This window comes from Lampetra fluviatilis, chromosome 41 (assembly GCF_964198595.1).
Source record: "Lampetra fluviatilis chromosome 41, kcLamFluv1.1, whole genome shotgun sequence".
Lineage (NCBI taxonomy): Eukaryota > Metazoa > Chordata > Hyperoartia > Petromyzontiformes > Petromyzontidae > Lampetra > Lampetra fluviatilis.
The window spans coordinates 9,015,806-9,039,382 of record NC_136315.1 but is presented as its reverse complement, the minus strand read 5'-3'; the positions used below and the strand labels follow the sequence as shown (position 1 = coordinate 9,039,382).

Below are 23,577 nucleotides of genomic sequence, written 5' to 3'. Positions count from 1 at the left end.
GTCCAGTCCACAACTACGGAATTACAGCACGGCAAACAGAACTTGTCAATCACAAATTTTGCCAATACCTCATTTGGGCTTTCATGGTCTCCAAATGCTCTTGCAGACCGTCCCGGCCTCTTGAGTTTTTTACCTGGCTAAACTAATTAATTTGAAGTAGCTAAAAGGACCTCTATGTAACTACCGCTTTGTCTCTTATCCATTTGCTGTTTAGTAATCTCATCGTGACAATGATGGTATAAATATTGTATTCATAGGGGTACATAGTGCAATAACGTTAGACTTCTCCTAGAATTTGCTAAGCGAGTTCAAATATACCTTCTATTGCACCAGCCGGCATGGATATATGTTGTTGGAGGAAACATAATTCACAACTTGTTGTGCCGACAAACGCCCGTGAGTGAAATATTTCCAAACAGGAAAAATGTACCATTTCCGGATATGTGCGACAGTCGCGCCGGTGGTAAACCGTCATGCGTTCGCAAAGGAGGTGGAGAGATGAGACAATTAGGCGGAGGGACGCGGGCAATTCGGACGAAGCCTGTTTGTGTGTGCTGTGCACAGCGCTGCATTGATGAGCAGTTTAGTTGATTGTGCTCCCGAGATGGAGGCAGTTTACCTCGAGGCCCCGGGCAATTGTGGTGCCAGCGTTCATGAAATGTGCAACTCCCCAATTCAAGGTGTGTTATCATGCCCTGAGGTGTGTACAAACAAAGAGTGATTAGTGAGATGGGACAGGTATCTAATGGGTGAACGAGATTTGTTTTTTTAATGTATTCATATTTACACTGACCTGCCCCGACTGGACATCTGTGGAAAAATAGCTTTATAGCTAATGGGATTCCTCCAGTATAAATAATAATTATCATTCTGAAAAGTCAGTGTCATCCTGCTGCAACCAGAATTAATGTTGGTGACCTGAGCAAGTGGTGTAAATTCCACACTCCCATGGTGGGGGGGGGGTGGGGCATTTTATCCACTGGTGACTTCCTACCACTCCACAGTGCTAATGTGGCAAGCGACTTCAAAACTCGAGTGAAGAACTGTCCACTGTCCTCGTGGTCATGCTGTGTAGCTCTGCAGTGTGTTCTCGGGTTGTACCGTGTCTTGGTTTCGCATTTCAGACGTTTCGATGCACATGGCTGGGAGCTTCAATTTATATTCATGTTCTTGGTTTTTTCGGTAAAGTCATGTAGAAGGGAAATATTAAAATAATAAAAATAAAACAATACAATTATCACGACGTTTCGATTGCAACACAAGCAATCGTCATCAGGTGTGAAAACCACAGCAAGAAAATTGTATTGCTGTGAGAATTTAATTGTTTCATTTTTATAATTTTATTATTTCCCTTCTACGTGACTTTACCGAAAGAACCAAGAATATGAATCCCTGCAGTCACGAAAACTTTAAATCGAAATTTTGCTTCAATTTAGTTCCCGAAAGCTCCCCAGCACATGGAACGGAATGTCAGACAGGCCGAGCAACGTGCGGTCATGTGCTACGTCTATCCCCTCCTGGGATTTGAACTCCTACAGACTGTGAGCCAATTGCTTTGACCAAAGCGATGCTCAACTGGAATTTCAACGTCTTTGAAATAAATAAATACATTTCGATTTAAAGCTTTCATGACTGCAGGGATTCATCTTCTTGTTTCTTTCGGTAAAGTCACATAGAAGGGAAATAATAAAATAAAAAAAATAAACATAATCAAATACAATTCTCACGACGTTTCGGCCACAACGCAAGCAGCCATCCTCAGGTGAAGAACAGGTCTGTCAGAAAGACAGCGTCTGATTTTATTTTATTATGTTTTATTTGTATTACTTTATTTTTTCCCTTCTACGTGGCTTTACCGAAAGAACCAAGAAGTTAAATAGATACAGTTATAAATGTATGCACTTTGTGATCACGACGACTTGCTGTGGACTCGGTATCCCCTCTTCTCTCCCGGGACAGATTCTGCCGACCGCCCAACGGCTCCTGGATGAGCTCCTGTCATCTCAGAGCACGGCGATCAACACTGTGTGCGGGGCTCCAGGTAACTGCCTGTGTGTGCGTGTGCGTGCGTGTGTGTGCCCCGTGCAATCATTGATACAAATCATTTAGACATTTCGATTTAAAGCTTTCGTGACTGCAGGGATTCATCTTCTTGGTTCTTTCGGTAAAGTCACGTAGAAGGGAAGTAATAAAATAATAAAAATGAAACATAATAAAATAATATAATAATATAATATTATTTTTTTTTTTATGTTTTATTTTTATTATTTTATTACTTCCCTTCTACGTGACTTTACCGAAAGAACCAAGAACATTTAGACATTGCCGAGCGGGAAGCACGTTTGCCACCTGTTGGAGTCCAGCGGTTGCCCGGGTCATTTACCGTGAAGTACCCACCATTCAAACTCGCTATGAGCTCTTTTTTCTGGAGGTGACCTGGCCACACATGATAACTCATCGACTTGGCTCATCATCTGTGGTAATATTTAGTTGACACAGTCGAAACGCAGGTTTCTAAATGTGGAGGGCAAGAGAGAACGTGCAAACATTCACACTTCAAATATACAGGCCTCGTCAGGGTCTGGATCGAACCCCCTGACCTCCTGCGTACCAGGTGAAGGAGATAACATCCCGCCACTGCGGTGCATCGCAGGGGACGTTGAAGGTCCCGTAACGTACCTTCCGGTTAGCATGGTTGGCTTCGTACGATGCGAAAGTAGTTCAACATACATGCATACAACGTTATTTGACAATATCACGTTGTAGGATTGTTTAAACAGCCATGAGGGTCGACGGATGAGACTGAGCATGGAACGGCTACCGAGGGAGACGACCTTGAGAGGACAACCCGTTGTGGAGGCGTGAGATGGGTTGACCCTGAAGCAGCAGTGGATAGACCATGGCTAGTAATGAAGAACTAGCCTCGTCCAATGTGCTGTTCATCACTGTCAATATCAGTCGCTCTCGGGCGATTTCAGTGGCGGTGTGCCAGTGGATGACTGTTCAGTCGAGATTGGCCTTAAATTAATGCACATCTTTAATGTTGCATCTCTCCTCTGGATGGTCCACTCTTGTGTAGGCCTATATCTAGACTGCCATGTTGTGTAACAAAAAAAAACTTGTACATTTTTTGCGGTTACCTCAATAAGAAAATCAATTTTCTCCACTTGAGAACCTGATTTAACCACGGGCTGCTGAAGCCTGGAATTAAATCCAGCATCTCAGCAGTGCTGGATATTTGTCACTGACACGGCCATTGCGAGTTTCCTAATCAATCCTCTGTGGTCAGTGAAGTGGATGCTATTTTTGTGCGATGTAAATAGTCGTCGTCTTCTGAAGAGAGACGAGGCAGGTTTCCGCCATGGGAATATGGAATTTCCTTCATTGGCTCAGCACCTCTGATTGAGTAGAGCATCAACACAACGGTTATTTGAGTACGGGGACATGCACCGCCCCTTGTTTTGAATTTTTACGCGACACGTAGAGCCAATTTTTCAATTTACTGCCGCATGAGGACCTCCCCATGCCATGCCGGTCGTGGGGTTTTTGTTGACCATACTTTACCGTGGGGGTTGGTGAAGCAGAGGTCGCAACCGGGTACCCGATACCCGTACCCTACCCGATACCCGGCTACCCGTACCCAGCCGGGTACGGGTACCTGTTTGCGACCCTGGTGCGGCCGGGTACGGGTACGGGTAGGCCGTGAGTCACTGGTGAGTAACCGTTTGTCACTCATTTCGGGTAGCGTACGGGTACCCATACCTGGCCGGGTACGGGTACCCATTTGCAACCCTGGTGCGGCCGGCTACGGGTACGGGTAAGGAATCAAAACCCGTTTGCGACCTCTGTGGTGAAGGCAGGGAGTATAGTAAACGTGGCAGCAAAGAAGCACAGTACAACAATGAATGTTGCTGCACTGCTCTCTTCTGTCCACCATGTAGCCCCACAACGGCCAATAGCAATCTATTTGTACGATGTTGTCAACCTTGTAAGCACTGTCCAGGCTCAACCCTACCTCGCTCCCAAGATCCGATGAGATTGGGAGCATTCTGGATAATTTTGTCACGGGTAATTCTAAATAACTATAATAATATTTGTAAAAAATGACCGGAATACCATCGTACAATGTATTCTTTGGGTCTTTCGGTAAAGCCACGTAGATATAAAAATAATACAAATATAGCGAGAGAACTATTTTCTCCTGCCTCGGCAGTTCTTTCACTATATTTTCTCACCTGATGACGATTGCTTATGTTGCGATCAAAACTTCGTGATAATTTTATTATTTTTCTATCGACGTGGCTTTACCGAAAGACCCAAAGAATATGAATTCCTGCAGTCACGAAAGCTTTAAGTCAAAATCGTACAATGCTTTACCCGTGATGCGTTTTCTACGCCAGCCGACACAATCACAGACCACTGCCTCTTGAAACATGCGTGCCAAATATCATTGCCCATGACCTTATCGGATGAAGGCAAGACGCCGGTTTTCGGCTGCCGCGTTCCTTCGGAAACCCGGAGCTGTTATCCTATTCTGTTTAATTCCTGCCCGTGCAGGCGGTGTTTGTGAGCCCTTGCGCTCTTTCCACCCCCACACCTTCACATCTCCCCCCCCACACCACCCATGCCTTGAAACTGTAGCTCCTTGGCCCAGCAGTGTGTACCTTATTTACCGAGAAGAAATATCCGTCAGCAGCTCTACATTATTAATGGGAAGCTACTTGTGTCACGCAGGCTGGCAGATTTTCTCCGAGGATGTTCCACTCTCCGAAAAAAAAGTAGCGAGATTAAAAAGGGATTCCGAGTTGTGTGTACGAGAGCTCCGAGTTGGCCACGGCCAGGTTAGCTCCCCAGGGCCGAGTGCCGTGCTCACAAGTCCCGAAGTCCCAGATCCCCGTGGACAGGGTAGACTCGGCCCATAGTTGTCATTGTTTTGTGAAGTGTGCTTTATTAATAATAAATAATTAATAAGGATCTATCTATGTCACTAAAGACCTTCATCTGTATGTCTCAAAAACTTCTAGGGTACTTCCTGGCAAGGTAGAAAGCTGCAATTTGCTAAATGGCCTTCTGTTGCAGCAGCCCTTTTGCCCACTTCAGCAATTGTTTCTTGCTGTGGTTGTCCCACCTGATGACGGACGCTCGTGTTGCGTCCAAAACGTCGTGATTTAATTTATTTTATACCTACGTGACTTTATCGAAAGAAACAAAGAGTACATAGGTAGCTTTTAGGAAAGACTCAAACCACAGGGAAAATCCGAGATTTTTCATTTTAATGCCCCCAAATCTCGATTTTAAGTGGCCCATAAAAATGTTTGTGTGTGTCATACAGAAACCGTGCAAAATATAAAATTGCGTTTTTTTTCGTTTCATAGAGCGTTAAACAGAAAATAAAATGAAAGCGACACCATTGTTCTATATTTTATTGTTTTTGGAAATGTTTTGGATGAAAGCGGTTTTGAACAAAAAAAATACGCATTTTATGATGTTCAAATCTGAATAATTCTACAACGGTAAACGATAGGAGCTTCCCCTCATAGACTAAAGTTAATACATTTTTGTTGTTTCTAATAAAAAAGTACGGATTTTTAAAATGCATATGTTTTCAATGGGTACGTCTTTAAATATAAGTTGAATCGAATCATCAACAATTTTTTCTGCAGAAAAAAAAAAAAAATTTGAGTAGTTGTTAGTGTCTGATCGTAGATCAAAATTGTAAGAAATGTCAGGTTTATTATTGTATTTATTGAAAACCTTTGTCTGGCGAAGACAGGCTTCATGAACTCGGATACAATAACGTACATGTAAAGATACATCGGCCTTATACATCTATTGTGGGCCTCCCCATGCTGTTCATGAGGGGTTATTTCACCATATTTCACCACCGTTGGACATTGTGGGTTGGTGAACGTGCGGGGAGTGACTGTGGTGACATCTTGACCGACCAGACATCTGATCTCCTTTGGTTGCCCCCGCCCCCACGATGCTGCGATGTCACGTGACAGATCCTACGGCAGGGCCCTCCGCCTCGGACCAGAGCACCTGGTACCTGGATGAGGCCACGCTCAGCGATAACATCAAGAAGACACTGCACAAGTTCTGCGGGCCCTCTCCCATCGTGTTTAGGTGTGCGCGTGTGCATGTGGGTGCGCATGTGTGACCTGATTTACCTTTCTTGTTCTTTGCTTTACTGTCGTGTTTGTTAATTGTGTTTGTTGTTGAAACGTTCTTACCCCGTGCCCCTACTGGACATCTGTGAAAAAGAGCTTTATAGCTCATCGTATTCCTCCAGTATGAATAAACATTCTGATTCCCACTTGCAGTTAACATCGGTGACAAATGCGGCCACGTGTGCTTCTGACCACACCACCTCGCTTCCCCGGCTGTGCCAGCCTTAATAGGTGCTATCTAATATCACTTGCTCCTACAGTCTGTGGGTGTTGTACGGGGGATGTATGTTTTTGTCTGTCTTTGTTCCTGTTTGGTCAGACAGTGGAAGTTAAACAGGTACAGCCCAACTCGAATATAAATGGGTGGATGTGGAGCTTAGTGGACTTGCCAACGGCTGCTATGAACAGGGTCAGGATTGGCATGTGTATGTATTTTGAACTTCTTTCATGCTGTACGTAGCCAACCACGCTAATTGGAGGTGCGGGGAAGGGACGAGACCATAAACAAAAAACAAAGAGTGTGTAGGAGGCTTGTGAAAGATGCGAGTGGGTTGCTGATAGCAACTGGACTCCATCAGAAAAAAGGAGAAAATTATGACGCTCGCAACAATGAGCCGAGCGCATAGTGGCGAGCTGCAGCTGCTGCTAAATTTCACGGCTGTAGCAGTGTAACTTAGGCATGCTGCCGTGCCGTGATGGTCAGCATGCTGGGCTTGCAATCCAGAGTTTGTCGCTTCATTCTCCAGGTGCGGCAGTTGAAACAACGGTGCAAATGTCTTTAATCGCCCCCCCGCCTCCCACCTCTGTCCACACAGCAGAGTAAATGGGAACACCAGCCAGGTGATTGGCAGGTCACGTGCGGTGGGGTAAATTGTGTGTGTTCCCACCTCTTCCAAGATAGGGTGCCACAGTGGTGAGAATTTAACCAGCTCGCCTGGTATACAGGAGGTTGTGGGTTCGGTTTTTCCCTCTACATTTAGAAACATGCGTTTTAGATTAATTTGCCTGCTTTAAATTTCCGCGTGATAAGCCACTTCGTTGAGCTATCATTTGTGGCCAGGTCGCTTCTGAAAAAGAGCTAAACAGCTCAGTGGGCCTTACCTGGTAAAATTAAAATAGTTTATAGTTTAGTTTATAGATGTTTGCCAAGCATGGAAGAAAAGGTTCAAAATTCCAATAGAGGGGATGTCTGCTAACGTTTCCGTTAGCAGCGGTCCTTACACCAACAGGGGCGTGAGAAACCAAGTGCAGGGCTGCACCACTTGTAACCTAACGGAGCATTCACTTTGGCCATCCTTCGCACGTCCCAACCCCGCCCGCCACTCCTTCCTCCTCCCAGCGACGTGAACTCGCTGTACCTGTCGTCCACCGAGCCCCCCGCGGCTGCCGAGTGGGCCTGCCTGCTGCGGCCCCTGCGTGGACGCGAGCCTGAGGCCATCTGGAACCTGCTGTCGATCGTGCGCGAGATGCTGCGGCGGCGCGACAGCAACGCCGTGCCGCTGCTGGAGATTCTCACCGAGCTGTGCCTCGCTTGCGAGCAGGTGCCCCGCACACGCACACTCGCATGCGCACACTCGTGCATGCACGCGCACACTCGTGCATGCACACGTGCGCATGTACGTGCCATTGACTGCGACATAAGCAGCACGTGCGGTTATTCCGGTATCATCAGTTCCCTGAGTGCGATGGCTATATTTTCAGTATATTAGTCGATCATTTGCTTTAACGACCGTTTGTCCGATATATATATGTATATGCAGTTCATCCGCTATAATGGTCGTTCATTCAGTGTAATAGCCATTCTCACGGTGGTAAATGGCATTTTGTCACTGCTGTATGCGATTGGGAGACCCCTACTCTGTAAAGGATCGAATCGCTCTGTGGGTACCTGTCTTGTCGGTTGTGAAGCCGGATGAGAGAGCGTGCGTGTGTGCGTGAATGGCCTGCGTGTGTCGGTGGTGGTGATGGTGGCGCAGTGGTTCGCGTGGTGCGCTACAAACCCGGCGACCCGAGTTCGATTCCCACTCACGGCCAAGACTAGTAACGATTATTTGAACAGGTTTTGAGCCTCGCCTATGTCGACTCAGCCTCAAATGAGTACCTGGTGTGGTGGGTAAACATCGCCACTCGGGAGACTGGGTAAACATCGCCACTAGGTCGGCCGGGCGTGGTGCTGACCACCCACCCCCTCGTGTGCTGTGCCGGCCTTCAAGGTGCTCGCGCAACAGCACTTGCCCCAACAGTCTGTTGAGGTTATATGGGGGATCCTTGTCTTTGGGGGTGGACGATGACGCCGTCTGTGATTGGCGTCGGTGCGCGCTTTTGCAGATCGCGGCGTGGTGGTACAACGTGCGCACGTCGGCGTCGCACAACAGCGCGAGCGGGCACACGGGCCGGCACGGCAACAGCAGCGGGCAGTCGGAGGTGGCGGCGCACGCGTGCGCCAGCATGTGCGACGAGACGGCGGCGCTGTGGCGGCTCGCCGTGCTCGACCCCGCCGTCAGCCCCCACAGGTGACGAACCTTTCGGCTCGCAATCGATTCTCACGGCCGCGGCGCACGGGGTCGAGTCGCGCTCGCGAGAATATGTTCGTTAACATCTCGCCGCGGTGGCGAGGTGATGTTTGGCCAGCTTGGAAGAGGAGGTCAAATTACATTCTAGTGGACGCTAGACCACCAACAGCGGTGTGAGCTAGCAGTCACAAGGGCTGCACCTCGACCTTTGAGCTAAATGTGCAATGCCCTTGGCTGGGTTAGATGCACAGTGCATTTTTCCACGGTGGCGAGATGTTAACTACCTTGCCTGGTATACAGGAGGTCGTAGGTTCAATCCCGACCCTGATGCTTGTATATTTGGATTTGGCATGTTCTACCGCTGGTCACGTGGATTTTTCTCCGAGTCCTCTGGTTTTTTCCTCCAAATTTAAAAACGTGCGCTCGAGTATGTGGCTGCTATAAATTTCTACACGATAAGCCACCTCGTTGAGCGATCATTTGTGGCCAGGTCGCTTCTGAAAAAGAGCTACATAGCTCACCTGGTAGAATAAAAAATTGTTGAGTTGAAAATTAGTTGAATAGTTTGTTTTTCCGCGAAGTACACGGGGTGAAGCGGCGGCGTAACGGTGCACTTTGTTGTGCAATGAAGCCGGCGAGCCGAGTTCGATTCCTGGCCACGGTTCACATCCGTGGTGGGCGATATCTGGACCGGTGCTGGGCCGTCCTTGCACCAACCCACACTGAGCAGTGTGGTGAAGTGTGGTCAACCAACCATGGAGAGGCCCTCATCCCATCGTCGATTAACAAAGGGATTTGCATTGCATTAGGTATGACAATGATATGCTAATGTTACTTTACTCTTGGGCATGACATGAATTTTGATGCATATCTTCTTGGTGGTAACTTTCAGACAAATTTCAACCAGTCTATATCTCTGCAATAACAGCTGAACATAGCCAGGCTTGGAATTTGGTCCTGAAATGCTTGGGGTTGATAGGGTCATTGATGGGGTTAGGTTTATTGGTGGGGTAAGTATTGGGGTTATGGGAATGGGTTTTGCTCGAGGATTGGCTGTTGGTTAATATGAGTGACATTCCGCTAATGATTGTTTGGTTGTGGTGGCTGGCATGGTTGTAATTGTCGAGGAGAGAATCATTGTTATTGATTAATTCTGTAGAATCCTGATTTGTGTTTGGTTGATTTGTGGATGCCAGTCTAATTTTGATCAGTTGATTGTGGAAGACAATCTTAATTGTGATGGATTACGGCACAGTTGATTCATTATACTGGCCCCTATTTGTAAAAAAAATCAATTACAATTGCTCAATGATTGCTTGGTTTATTAAGGCCAGTGGACTTGCGAGCGGTTGCTTGCGGAGACAGCACTGTGGTGCTTGGCTGACAGTACCCTCGCGCAGTGCCTGCATTAACGGGCGCCGTTTCTCCATCGTTGCGCAGACGCCTGGAGCTTTCAGAGCGACTCCGCGAGTGGCACCTGCGCGTGCTAGAGGTGGCCAAGAGGGGCCAGTCCCGCAAGAGCCAGGAGCACCTCTTCTTGGGTTTCAAGCCGGCGCTAGAGGCCTGCTACCTCAACTGGGAGCAAGTGTGCCCCATTCCTGGAATCACCTACTCCGGCGGTCCGGGCGGCGTGAACGGAGCGTGCGGTGGCGCTGCTCCGCACGACAAGAAGCCTCCGTGCAGACCGTCGCCGGCGCCAGCCACCACCACGGTCCCCGGACGGCCCAAGTCGGCCTCGCCCAACTGCTGCCCCAAACCGCCAGGTTCGCTTGGCTTCTCCAAATCATCTGTCGGAGCCTGCACTGGGAAGCTGACCGTCACGGGCTGCCCCAAGCACTTGCAGCCACGGCAGCATTTTGGGGTGGCGGCCTCGGCCAACGGCAAGGGTTTGCTCGACGGCGGGATGGCGCTGCTGCCAAAAATGCCGGCGGTGAGGGACGGTGCCGTTGCCGCACAGCTGGCGAAGGCGGTGCTGAAGAGCCCGCCTTCGACGGACTCCTCCGTCCGCCCAAAAGACGTGTCTAAGCGGAAAGGGGGTGGCAGTGGCGGCGGTGGCAGCGCCTTGGTTTCGCCAGGAGACGGCTCGAGACCCGGCCAGTTGAAATCCGGCGCGGATGCCGCAGAGAAAGCCTCGTCGGCAGCGGCGGCTTTGACGGCGACGCCGGTAGCGGCGGCATCGGGCGGCATGGCTTGTGGCCGTGGGAAGCACGGCTCGGCGAAGTCTGCGTGCGGCATTGCGGCTGGAAAGGCGGCGTCGAAGCGCGCGGTGAGCAGCGAGGAGGACGGGGACAGCTGCCTCGAGCCGGACATGGTGGAGCTGCGACCGGACGAGAGCGGTTTGGCGCTCGGCGCCGAGGCCTGCAACACCTTCGCCTCGGATGGCGAGATTTTCGGTGGCGAGTCTGCCTCTGACGCCTTCGAGAAGGGCCGCCCCAAAGACCCGTCCGACAAAGGCTCCGACGGGAAGGCGGCGGTGGCGGCGGCGGCAGTAGCAGCAGCAGCATCCGCGTCGGCGGGGGCTGTGGTCAAACGGAGCACGGATGCGGCAGGCAAGCTCCTAAAATCCAGCTCCGAGTCCAGCGGTAGCGGTGGCGAAGCTGCGGCGTCGGTAGACGGCAAGGAGACGATGGTGGGCGACGCTGCGGGTGACGTGAAAGCTGCCGAGCCGAAGCAGGCGGACGGGGCGGCGAAGGGGGATGCTGCTGGGCTGCAGAACGGCGCGGCCGTGGTGGCGACACCGGAGGCGGGGCCGTCCGCCGCCGCCCCCGTTGTTGGCGCGCGTGTGGAGGGGGTGGCCATTCCCCCGGAAAATCAGGACGACTACAACCTATACTTCTACATATCGGTGGATGCGGCCAAGGAGGAGGAGAAGCCGCCCGAGAGCGTGGTGGAGGAGAAAGAAGACGTGTTTGCAGGAGTCCGGCCGCTGGAGCTGGAGAGCTTCATGGAGGTGCGGGACCCACGTTTGAATAATCCTTAGTTAGTTTCGGCGCGAGCAAAATGGCTGCGATGTAAGCTCGATGGCTTCCAATTGGTGAGATCTTGAGATCACTGTTATCATCGTTGTCATCGTCGCCGTTGTCATCACTATCATCGTCTTGTAGCTGGTAATGTGATCACAGCGTGCGTTTTTGTGCGAAGCCAAAGATGGCTGGGTTATGGAAGAAAAAAACCTGCACATGTTCTCCATCCTGTGGTGCGCAGGTGCTGTTCGCCTGTGCCGAGGCCCTGTACTCGCACGGCTATGCGGCGGAGGCGTGCCAGCTCGCCATCGAACTCGCCAACGAGCTCCTGGGCAGCCCTCCTGATCTCAAAGTGGAGCAGCCGCAGACCAAGGTGAGGTCCCTCATGCCAAACAGTGCCCTGTCCGCGGCTTGGCCTGGAGGCCGGAGAGGGCAATCCTAAATGTGGTGGGGCATAAACATTCTGATTCTTTCTGGGAAAGAGAAACGCTTTGGGAAGTTTATAAAATTAATATTAATAATTTGCGGACTTGTGCCCATCCACAAGCTTATGAAAACCAGCAGTGCATTTTGGTGATCCATCCAAGCATGCTGCAGGATCCAACCTGCCAGATATGGTGAGATGGGCCACGTTCACAGTTATTTTTGATCATCATTGGCACCTCATTTGCCAGTAGAAAAATATGATAATTGTTTTTTTACCCTTTTATCTGACGCCTTTTGGCGTCATCTGGTCCAACACCATGTGAGACTCGGCTCTAAGGAAAGCTGTCTCGGGTGTGGACCAATCGACTTCAAGGACAGTGCATACATTATCAGAGTTATGTTTTTTGTTTGCATTATGACTGCAGGTATTGTGGTCTATGCAAACATGACTCCTCGTAAAAAAGGTGTCAGTTTTGTTGCCAGATAAAAGGGTAAAAAACCAATTATCAGTGATTTGATCATCGGTATTCCTTCTACATATTGGCGTAAACTTTCCTTGACGAGACAAAGGTAAAGTTGCAGCCTTGCAAACGCTCGCTCATGCCACTGCTGGATGAAGGGCATCTGCTAGATTGTGTTCTAGATTGCCTCGGTAGAGGGTACTTGGCCTCTTATTCCACGCTGGCCATACGTCTTTGAAGAGGTAGCAATGCCCATGATTTACCCCGCCACACAATCCGCCGATCTACTGCGGTGTATCCATTTATTCTGCTGGGTGGACAGTGGTGGAGGGGTGGATTTAAGAGACTTGCCCACTTGTTTCAACTGCCGGGCCGGGAAATCGAATCTCTGGATCGCAAGTCCAGCGCGCTGAATGCAGCACTGCGTTCAGCTCGACTAAGGCTGATGTTGAGATGACTCCAGTCGTCCTCGCAGTGGCTTTTGGCTCACCATCGTACAAACAACGGTCACTGCATCACGAGCTTTCAGATGCGCTTATGCGGCTGTCTGGAACGCTCTTCATTCTGATATTAAGAAGCCACTGGAGGTATGCAAGTTTAAAGTGATTTGTTTACCTTTCCTATATTTTGCACTCATCGTGTTTTTGTATTATTTGTTGTAACGTTCTGACCTGCCCCTACGGGACATCTATGAAAAAGAGCTTTATCATCGGATTCCTTTGGTACAAATAAATATTCTGATTAAATTATCTAGATTGAAAACTTATTTCCTTTGGACAGTTTTTTTTGTGTTTAGTTTGTCATCCTTCCCATGTACCTCCGATTATTGCGGTTGACTACGTACGGTGAGAAAGAAGTTAAACCAATACAAAAACCCGCCATTCGCCTCTAAGTGACAGTGACGTCACCACGATGCCCGTGCTAAGACAGGTGCACCTCGAGGCCACGTGAAGTGTCGAAGGCTCGCTGACGGGAGGTTACGTGACGGACCCAGGTGCCATGGGTTGGCCGACTGAGATGCATGCAGCTGTACCCTCTACTGTGCCAAGAAGTTCAACACACATCCATTACACACATCCTCCCCGACCACGATCGGTCACGCCAGACACTGGCCGGTGCCACTCCGCCTTCCCGCCGCGCGCTTGCAGGGCAAGAAGGCGAAGGTGTCGACGCACCGGCAGACGCTGCTGGCGGCCAGCACGCTCTCCAAGGCCGCCTTCCTCATCTCCGTGCTGAGCGAGCGGTCCGAGCTGCACGGCCTCGCCTTCGTCGTCGGCCTCTTCGCCCTGGAGCTGCAGCGGCCTCCGGCCTCCACCAAAGCCCTGGAGGTTCGCGGATGGGGGGGAGTGGGGGGGGCGCTCCGAGAGATGTGGACCTGAGCGCACCGGGCAGCGGTGTCGACGAGACACGGGGTAGCTAGAGGACATGTGCGGAAGGGTAGGAAGGTGTGTAGAGGTGCTGGGTGATATGGCGTGGTGGCGTGTTAAGGGATAGGTAAGTTTTGATTTAAAGCTTTCGTGACTGCAGGGATTCATTTTCTTGGTTCTTTCAGTAAAGTCACGTAGAAGGGAAATAATAAAATAATAAAAATTTAATTAAATAAAAATTCTCACGACGTTTCAGCCACAATGCAAGCAGGATGGCTGCTTGCAAGCAGGACGGCTGCTTGCGTTGTGGTCGAAACGTCGTGAGAATTTTTATCATGTTTTATTTTATTATTCCCCTTCTACGTGACTTTACCGAAAGAACCAAGAATAGGGATAGGTAAGTGTTTCAAGGTACAGGGAGGTGTGAAAATGGATCTGAAGGTGCGCGAAGGGATAGCAAGGTGCGTAGACCGATAGGGAGACACGCAGAGGTACGCAGTGAAGTGTCGATGCACGGGTGGCTACGTACGGTGCCATAGAAGTTAAACATGCATACACATCAGCATGGAGTGCATGAGGTGGTGTTGTAGAGGGATTGGAAGGTATAACGAGGTGTAGGGTGGTGTTTAGACTTATTGAGTGGCGTGTAGAGGGATAGAATAGTTTTGTTGAGGCATGGGTGGGGTGTATAGAGGCAGAGACGCACAAGTGGCATGTAATGAGATCGAAGGGGTGTTGAGGGATCGGGTGGCGTGCGATGAAAAGTTCCGTAATTTAACATTGTAAATAATGCAGTTTAAAGTTAATAAAATATTACAATTTTGTAGCAATTCCAATTTTCATTCCAATTAATGATAGCTGTCATGTACTTTTACATTTGTTAGAAATCAACCATTTTTTTTGGTGTCAACTTCTAAAATAATTGCAAGAGACATCTGTTAAACAATTCGGAACAATCTGGGGAGAAATCCTGTATTTGCTCTGCCTTGCTCCCATCGACTTGCACATATTTTCACTCTGAACCTATTCTTTGCAGGGAGAGAGTTTTTTATAGTCACAGTAGAGTGACATGTGCTGTGGTCATCACGCGGATTGAGGAGCCACAACGAGGAGGATTCAAATCTTTGAACGTCAACAGAGCAAATCATTTGCACCTCACGGGGGGGCTGTTTCTTCAAGGCCACTCACCGCTATCTACGTCAGGCCGCGGACTCTTTGATCGCCACCCGCGCCTCTGGGTGTACCGTGCGCGAGCGCTCGTGCGCGGGTGGTTTAATTGCGCAATCCGTCACGACCGCGTGGCGCGTTCCGCTGGCAGGGAGAGGCGTGATGGCGGTGGGGAGGCCCTTTCTCGCTTAATTGCGGCGTTCGTCATGTGTGGCTCCTCATGTGCCGGGTACTCAGCCCTTCAGTGGGGAAGATGGGCGAGAGAGGTGAGAGGGAGGCACACGAGAGGTAGATGGGAGATGCGAGCAGCGGGCGAGTGTTTTGTCGGTGGGGAATATCCAAGGGGCTCGTGTTGAATATGCCCGTAGAAGCGGATGTCGCAGAGATACCTCTGAGGTCCCTCGACCCGCGGACTTATCACGTTCGAAATGCGACGCGTTCAAACGCGGCAGCTCTGTTGACCAGCACGTGCTTTGCGCCGCGTGCCCCAGGTTCGCCTGGCCTACCAGGAGTCAGAGATCATGGGGCTGCTCAAGAAGATCCCGCTGGGCGTGACGGAGATGAGCGTGATTCGCGAGCGCGCCGAGCAGATCCGCGACGGCGGGTTCTGCGACTACCGTCCGGTGCTGCCCCTCATGCTGGCAAGCTTCATCTTCGACGTGCTGTGCACTCCCGGTGCGTACGCGTGTGCTTGTGGGGAGCGGAAGTGTAGAAGTTAGCTCTCTCCGCTATGAACCTGGACGCCAGGGTTCAATTTCTGCTCTCGGCAAACATCGATAACGAATATTTGAACCGGTCCTGGGTCTCCCCCCCCCCAAGCCCCCCCCAAGATTGACTCGTACGAGTACCTGGTGCGGTGTGTAAACATCATCACCGAGGAGTGTGCCGTTCCGGCCTTCATAGGTGCTCTCTAACAGCACTTTCCCCAACAGTCTGTTCAGGGTATACGGGGGATCTTTGTCTTTTTTGTTTTGTGATGTGGAGAGCGCAAGTGTTTAGCTCTCTCCACTATGAACCTGGCCGCCTCTGTTCAAGTCCCAATTTAAATTTGTAAACGTCAAAGGTGGCTGGGCATGGTGCTGGCCACACCACACCCCCACCCCTTTGTGCCCGTGTTGGCCTTCATAGGTGCTTGCTAACAGCAGCAGCCCCAACAGCTTATGTAGCCTAGATTGGGAAACTGAATTTATCTTCTTACCTGCATTATTGTGATTGATGTTTTTGTTGTCTTTTTGCAAATTTATATTGCACTTCGTGCTCTCGGCTTCATGTGAAGAGAATGTATCTATTCAGAACGTTCGCAGAGTAGTGCCATCACCCTGTGTTAGGGAAGAGCCCACGTGGGATCAGATATGACATAACTACTTGGGAGCTCCCCTCATATCAACGTTTTAGCCACAAGCGCAGCAGTCCAGGTCAATATCAAAACCTTCTTGATAGAATTCACTCACAAGCTGATAACAATATCGATGATGCTGCCCTTGTCTGCCTCTGCTCTTCTCGCTCACTGTTCCTGTGTTTAGAATCTTTGTCCTGGAGAAACCCAATGAGCTATGAAGCTCTTTTTCCACGTCCTTCGCCCTCTGCCACCAGTGCTTCCGTGTGGTCGGTGCTCTTCTGAAGTTGCAAACATAAAGCCACCCGCCAGTCGGTCGACCCACTCGTGTTGCTCGCCTCTCTTCACCTCGAAATGCGAATTGTCAATTGTGTTTCCTTCCGCGACCCAGAAGAGGAGGCAGGGTCTCGGTCAGGAGGTCAACATCATGGCCGTGCTTTTTGTTTAAAATCATCGAAGAAAGCCATAAAAAAATTATAAGAGCGTAACCTATCCGCAAGCGTATTTTGCTTGATAAACAATCGTTTTGTTTCGATCGCTTTCCTCCGGCCACGGAGGGAAGGGGGGTGGTCAGCGGTAAGGAACAAGGCCTCAGGGCTGTGCGGCTCTTGAAGTGGTTATATAAGAAATGAGCCACGCTGGGCGATCCTGGGACTAGGCCAGCGTGGCTCGGATCTGCTTTCTAATAGTCGTGAGAATGTAGCACAAGTCCTTAGCGTCACTTGCGGATGCGTGTTGGAGAGGGGAGATTCGTTTCATGGAAAGTCCTTCTGATGGCAGCTCCCAATAACGAAAAGTGCTCAGCACTGAGACTGAATGTAGACACCTTTCACATTCAGGCCTTAGGCCCCCCCCCGTGTTTTCAACGCTGTCCCGTAGTGGCCAATAATTGGCATCTCTGAAAACCGTACGGAAACAAATCACCGTGAGGCTTGACTTAATGCCCATAATGTTCCACTGTCGTCATCGCACGCGTTCACCATTGGCAACGGCGCTTTTCGCTCTGTTCCTAGCAACAAAGCACTATTCCCATTGGGGGAGGCTTCATTCAAAGTTTTAAATAGATTGTGTTTAACGTAAGAAAAAAACATTAAATGCAAATAAGGATGTACCGGCAGGTGTGAGCCAAGCCTCCGTGGACATGACAATGATTAACATTGACAGGGATGATTTTGGTTTGCAAGCTGTGTTGCATGGCAGTGTTGTTTTTGCTTAAACGGCCGTGAGATTTAAAGGTCTGTTGCCTGTACAGTATAGAAGGCAAGAGGATGACTCTTCGTTAGGTGCCACTTTTTGACTTCAGCCCATTGGAATACAACAATCACTGGTACCTGACTGAGTTCAGCACTCAAAATGACAGCTTTAGATTTTCCCCAGCAGCATGTATACAAATATGTTTTCCCTTCCACTTGGGCAGTCAGTGTCATGTCAAGAAACTTACATTTTGATTTGGAAGCCGACAGAGCCATGTGGCCACCTGCAGAGGTTTTGCCATTAGTCTCGGTTGGGACTGTCCCTGTGAAGTCGCGGGGACAGTTGTTGACGTTCTGGCTGGCAGGAGTGTGGTGGATTGTCCCGCTCGCCCGTTTGGCCATCGTGTGCGCTTGTGTAGAACATTTTATGGTCTTTCGGTAAAGTCACGTAGATAGAAACAAATAATAGATCACGACGTTTCGATCGCAACACAAGCAATCGTCATCAGGTGGGACGGACATAACACAGCAGAACTGCCTCCGCAGGAGAACAGCCTGACGATTGCTTGTGTTGCGATCGAAACGTTGTGATCTTATTTTTTTTCTGTCTACGTGACTTTACCGAAAGAACAAAAGAGTATGGATTCCTGCAGTAACGAAAGCATCGAATCAAGATTTTATGGTCTCCACAAGCACACGACTGACCCCCGTCCTGCTTACGAAACCAGGTCAACGGTTGTCGACAGACTAGTATAGAGTTTCTGCGGTAATTACAAAGGTAGCAGATGCCTGTTTAGAGTGGTAGAGAATTCGTGGTTATTTTGCTTTGATATTCGCGATCTGTTGGCTGCACGAGATGGTCACCATCGTTATGCCATTGCTTGCCACGTATGCTGTCAAGAGATTGGTTCAATATTTCAGCGATCAGGAGTGAAGATTTGATGAATCGCACAGAGTTTGGGGCTCTCTTGTTTTTGACCTACCCACCTACAGAGCAACGAGGAAGCAGTATAGCAAGTAGGCTTTTCAAAATGTATCTGCATCGTGGAGCTTTTAATGAATGTTCCATTCACACTTACGTGGGTTTTCTCCAGACACTAATTAAATGTACTCCCATGCTGAAGTCTAATTGAGGAAATGCCATCCAAAAGCAGTCCTATAGCGTAAGTGGATGGCTCTTGTCAATAACATGAGACACTGCAGCAGCATGCAATTACAATAGGCCTGATTTTGTTGATGAGATTCAGACGGTTGGGACTGGTCCACAGTGTATCTGCTTAAATACATTTTTCTGCACGCATATCATAACTCCAAAAGTCCAACGGACTTAATGTATTTTGGTTTTACGAGCACTGATGAACAGAGGTCTGTTTATTTAGTTGTGTGAAACAACGACAACAAGTGGACGACCCTTTGTGAGTGCACTGCGCTGGATAAAAGCCTTCCTCGCGCTGTGCGAGTCATGGTAGTTTGACCATACTTCACCATTCTGATGAGTGCACGTTGATGGAGGGGGTGGTCGGATCAGATGTCACCACCCACTGCATATAGCCCTGGCGAAGAGTCGAACCCACCCGTTTCATAGTTCAATGCGCAATCCACTGCTCCTCCATTTTGTTTTGTTCTTAGTATTGCCTCTGAATATCATCATCGTGATAACACCGATTGTAGATTTTAAGCGATCGTGTGCAGCCAGAAAGCATCGATTCCACTCGAGCATCGGGTCTTAAATATCCCAGAAGCATGCTGGATGGGACAATTCAGAGATGTCTTCCAGTTCTCTCCTAAGACGTGACGCGGACACAAGGTGACCAATTCTGCAAGCAGCATCGCCAAAGTCTCTTACAAGCATGAGAATCACCGGCTGGCACGTTCCATTGATTAGTCGTGTTTCTTCTCATTATTGGGTAGGTGCTTCTGAGGTTGGATTCAATCCAGTGAACTTTGATCCCTTGGGTTGTGATGGTGATAACCACCACATCATACCACCCAACCCATTCGTTCTGCTTTAACTGCCATCGAGTCTATTCCGCGTATCTCTAAGTACAACCATTTCCCCATGGGTGGCATTGAGCTAGTAGAGCAGTAGTTATTTCTACGACTGTCTCAGACTCGGGGTCTCCACTGCAGATGTGGACACTGCCCCTCACCTGAATTGTTCCGCAGGATGTATGCATGTTGAACTTTTTTGCGCCATACGTAGACAACCTTTGCTGTAATCGGAAGGTGATGTTGTTTCTGTCATGCGTTACCCATACTGTGAGCTTGTTATAATTTCATGTTATTTCCTGATGGATTAGTAGTCAACAACGACACGTATTTAGTTTCAACAGCGGCAACGTGAGAAAATTGTCTTTCCGCTAAAGCCAGCCATGTGTGCTATCGGCAGCATGTGATTCCTTTGTCGGATGAGCAACCCATGAGCATTACATGAGAACGACTCTTTCTGAAACACGTCTATTTTTGAGTAGACTATCTGTGAGCAGAGTGAGCCCTCTGCTGGATCATGCAGTAATCCTGCAGAACCACCGTAATCCAGTGTGGATTTATCTATATCTATAAAAGGCAAATTTGTGAATGTATCTGTTCGAAATGGTTAGCATACTTTCCGACATGCAACAAACTTGAAATTTGGCATGTGGGTAGTTTCCAGACTGTACACAATGCAAAAGTATAAAAATAGACTTGTATTTTTTTTTGGGGGGGGGGGCGCAATAATGGATATATTTTGCACGGCAACTGAGCGGTGACGTCACATTAGTGATGTAACCCGCATGCGGCAGCGTTACGCAGTGTGCCTGCTGACGTCACGCATCCCCCCTCCCCACCCTCCATGTAGGCCGTGTATTAATCCAAGACAAGAATCCAAGTCTCGGGCTAGTCATGAATAAATGTGACTGTGTCTCATGGAGCTATAACGGAAGGCGTAGGTCTAGTTATTTTATAGGTAGCAGAGAAATAAAATGAAGGTCTTGAACCTGGACTTAAATAGGCTCAAGATCCTGTGTCCTACTTGATCTCCGTGCATTTTTATTTTGCCATTCATTTGCCAGTGGCTGTTTGTGTGTGCGTATGGCGCAGTGGTTAGCACGCTGAGCTACGAACCTGGTGACCAGAGTTTGTTTCCCTCTGACTACCAGTGGCGTTTATTTGAACCGGTGCCGGGCCCTCTCCTATGTCGACTCGGCTTCAAGATGAGTACCTGGTGCGGATGGGCGTGGTGCTGGCTACCCGCCCCCTCGTGTGCTGTGCCAGCCTTCACAGATGCTATTTGTTAACAGCATTTGCCCCAAAAGTCTTAAGGCTACACGGGGGATCTTTGTCTTTGTTGTGTGGTAGTTGTTTCATCCACCGGGTCGAGACCTCCGAGCCGGAACAGGAACTCGCAGCTTCCGGGAGACGAGGAGCTGGGCTTTGAAGCGGCCATCACCGCTCTAGGTATGCGCCCTCCTGTATAGTCGGCACTGCGTGGTGCGGTCTATGTTAGCCGTGACATACGGGTCGGAGACACGGGAACTGACAAAGTAAAGGGAACAGTAATGTGACAAATACACAAAGGCGCATGGAGAGATGCGTCCTCGGATTTAGAATGCGGGGCAGAAAGAGGGATACGTGGTTCAGAGCGCGCGTGCACATTGGATGCATGTGGACTGTTAAGCAAAGTAAATACGTTCGGGCAGTACGCATTTCCTGAATGGATGATGATGTCTGTGAAGGATGGCAATGATATGTGGAATCCTCTTTCCAGCAGTTGATACATCTGTGCTCATGATGCTACCAGACACACATCCTCAAGGAAAAATATAAATACAAATACTTACAGATGTACAACCTGATAGACACATGTATAGATTGACAGACAGACAAACTCGACGGACAATAACCTCGCTGGCCCTCGCGTCCCGCAGGCCTGAAGACGACGGTGAGCGAGGCGGAGCACCCGCTGCTGTGTGAGGGCACGCGGAGGCAGAAGGGAGACCTGGCCCTCGCGCTGCTCATCACCTACAAGGACGACCAGGCCAAGCTCAAGAAGGTGCGCGTGGGGGCGGACGCGGTTGGTTCACTCGGCCGTGTGGAAGCACTTGGCCAGCTCCGCCGAGAACCTGAGCTTCACGCCGTCGCCACTGAATGGTGGAATGTTGACATTGAGAAGTCTCGAGCCGACGAGTTCTCTTTTATTGCTTCCAGATTCTGGACAAGCTACTGGACCGCGAGAGCACGACGCACAAGCCGCAGACCCTCAGCTCGTTCTACTCTTCTGGCGGCAAGCCTGCCAATCAGAAGTCGCCCTCCAAGCACGGCAGCCAATCGGCGTCCTCGCTGCACCACAGTGGGGGTAGCCATGGCAACCACCCGGGAAATGCCGGGAATGCCGGGAGTGCCGCCCTGCCCCTGCGGACTGCCGCCGCCTCCGACACGTTCCAGGAGGGCCTTGTACAGCAAGGTGTGTTCAGAGCCAACTGTCAGCTGCAGGGTCTGAAGACTCCATCCCCATAGGACGAATCTCAGGATGGCAAACCCAGCCATGGAAACCGATGTGTATTTATGTTGAACTTCTTTCGCACCGTACGTAGCCAGCGGTGCTAATTGGAGGTGCGATTTGACAATTACGCTTCACTCCACCGCCAACCGCCCGTCTATTTTGTCGGGCACTTTGACTCTTGACTGCAATGCCGACTCCTAACCCTTACCTCCTCCGACCCGTAACCCCCTCTGCCTCCTTGTCTCGTCACATTGCAGACTGCGCCCAGCCGCGTAGCGGCGTGGCCGATGGGCCTGCTGGGACAGCGACGGACGCGACTGGGGTCTCGGGTCGACCTGAGGGGAAGGTGACGGGCCGACTGCTGCTCGGGTCTCGCGGCGTCTTCAACGGACGCTCGTGGGGGTCGCCCGTCCGGCCCAAGAAGAAGCACACGGGTGAGCAGCAGCACAGTCGGCAGGGTCAAGGGCTCTCGGATTTGTGCGTTGCGTTCCCGGCTTGCGCCGCTCGCAGTTCGTCACGAGTGAGGTGTGGAGCCGTGCGCTCCACTTGAAGTGGGCAGGTTTGGGAGTTCAAATTCTAGCCAGAGGTCGTCTACTCGGCATCATCATGAATATCATTATCATTATATAAGCACGCAATAAATCCCACGCTCGCGACGATTCACAGAATTCTCAGAGGCCTTATTAAACTGCCTCCTCACTCCTGATATTCTTACCTCCTCGCTGCCTATTTCCCCTCTTTCTCACTCACCTCCCCCTGTCCCTTCTCACCTCGTCACACTCCTGCTCCCTCGCATCTCCCGCTACTCTCCTTCCCTTTCCTCCTACCTCGTCTCATCCCCCATTCTCTCTTCTCCTCGCCACCTTCATCCCTTCTCACCCCCCCCCCTGCCCACCTCTCCACCCACCGCACAACCCCTCCCCCCGCCCCGCAGGAATGGCGAGCATCGACAGCAGCGCGCCCGAGACGACGTCGGACAGCTCCCCGACGCTGGCGCGCCGCCCCGCGGGGCCCCGCGGGGGCTGGGGCTGCACGTCGTGGGCGCGGGGCCAGGACAGCGACAGCATCAGCAGCAGCTCGAGCGACTCGCTCGGCTCCTCCTCCTCCAGCGGCAGCCTCGGCCCCGCCGTCGGGGTCGGCGGCGTTGGCGGCGTCGGCGGCGGGGGCCCCGCCGTTAGTGGGCGCAGCAAAGCCGGGGAGATGATCCGGTGAGGAGGGAGCCTCCCTGCCTCCCTCTCTCCTCCCCCCCCCGGGGTCCTGGTGTGTGTGTGTGTGGAGAGGAGGCGGCAGGTGTGTCGGTTCTTCTGAGAGCAAGTTTGGGTGTTGTTGTGAGTGTGTGAGTGCTGTTGTGGGGAGCGGCAGTGTAGCGGTTAGCGCGCTGCGCTATGACACCGGCGAGTTCGATTTACGCTCACCGCCAACACGAGTGACTATTATCTGAACTGGTCCTTGACCTCACCTAGGTTGACTCGGCCTTAAGTACCTAGTGCGGTGGAGA

The 23,577-nt window shown here is 50.4% G+C and overlaps 1 protein-coding gene across 2 annotated transcripts in view; it reads left to right on the top strand.

The window, feature by feature from the left end:
- ZSWIM8 (zinc finger SWIM-type containing 8) overlaps positions 1-23,577 on the top strand; it is a 106,708-nt gene that overhangs the window by 64,723 nt on the left and 18,408 nt on the right. For both annotated transcript variants that reach the window (XM_078875487.1, XM_078875488.1), the window contains exons 6-18: positions 1,960-2,041; positions 6,006-6,126; positions 7,510-7,711; positions 8,499-8,683; positions 10,124-11,633; positions 11,888-12,019; positions 13,682-13,861; positions 15,559-15,742; positions 20,936-21,034; positions 21,505-21,629; positions 21,785-22,040; positions 22,337-22,513; positions 23,014-23,287. In XM_078875487.1, coding sequence (XP_078731613.1) covers positions 1,960-2,041; positions 6,006-6,126; positions 7,510-7,711; positions 8,499-8,683; positions 10,124-11,633; positions 11,888-12,019; positions 13,682-13,861; positions 15,559-15,742; positions 20,936-21,034; positions 21,505-21,629; positions 21,785-22,040; positions 22,337-22,513; positions 23,014-23,287 — 3,527 coding nt within the window. The remainder of the gene's footprint in view (positions 1-1,959; positions 2,042-6,005; positions 6,127-7,509; positions 7,712-8,498; positions 8,684-10,123; positions 11,634-11,887; positions 12,020-13,681; positions 13,862-15,558; positions 15,743-20,935; positions 21,035-21,504; positions 21,630-21,784; positions 22,041-22,336; positions 22,514-23,013; positions 23,288-23,577) is intronic.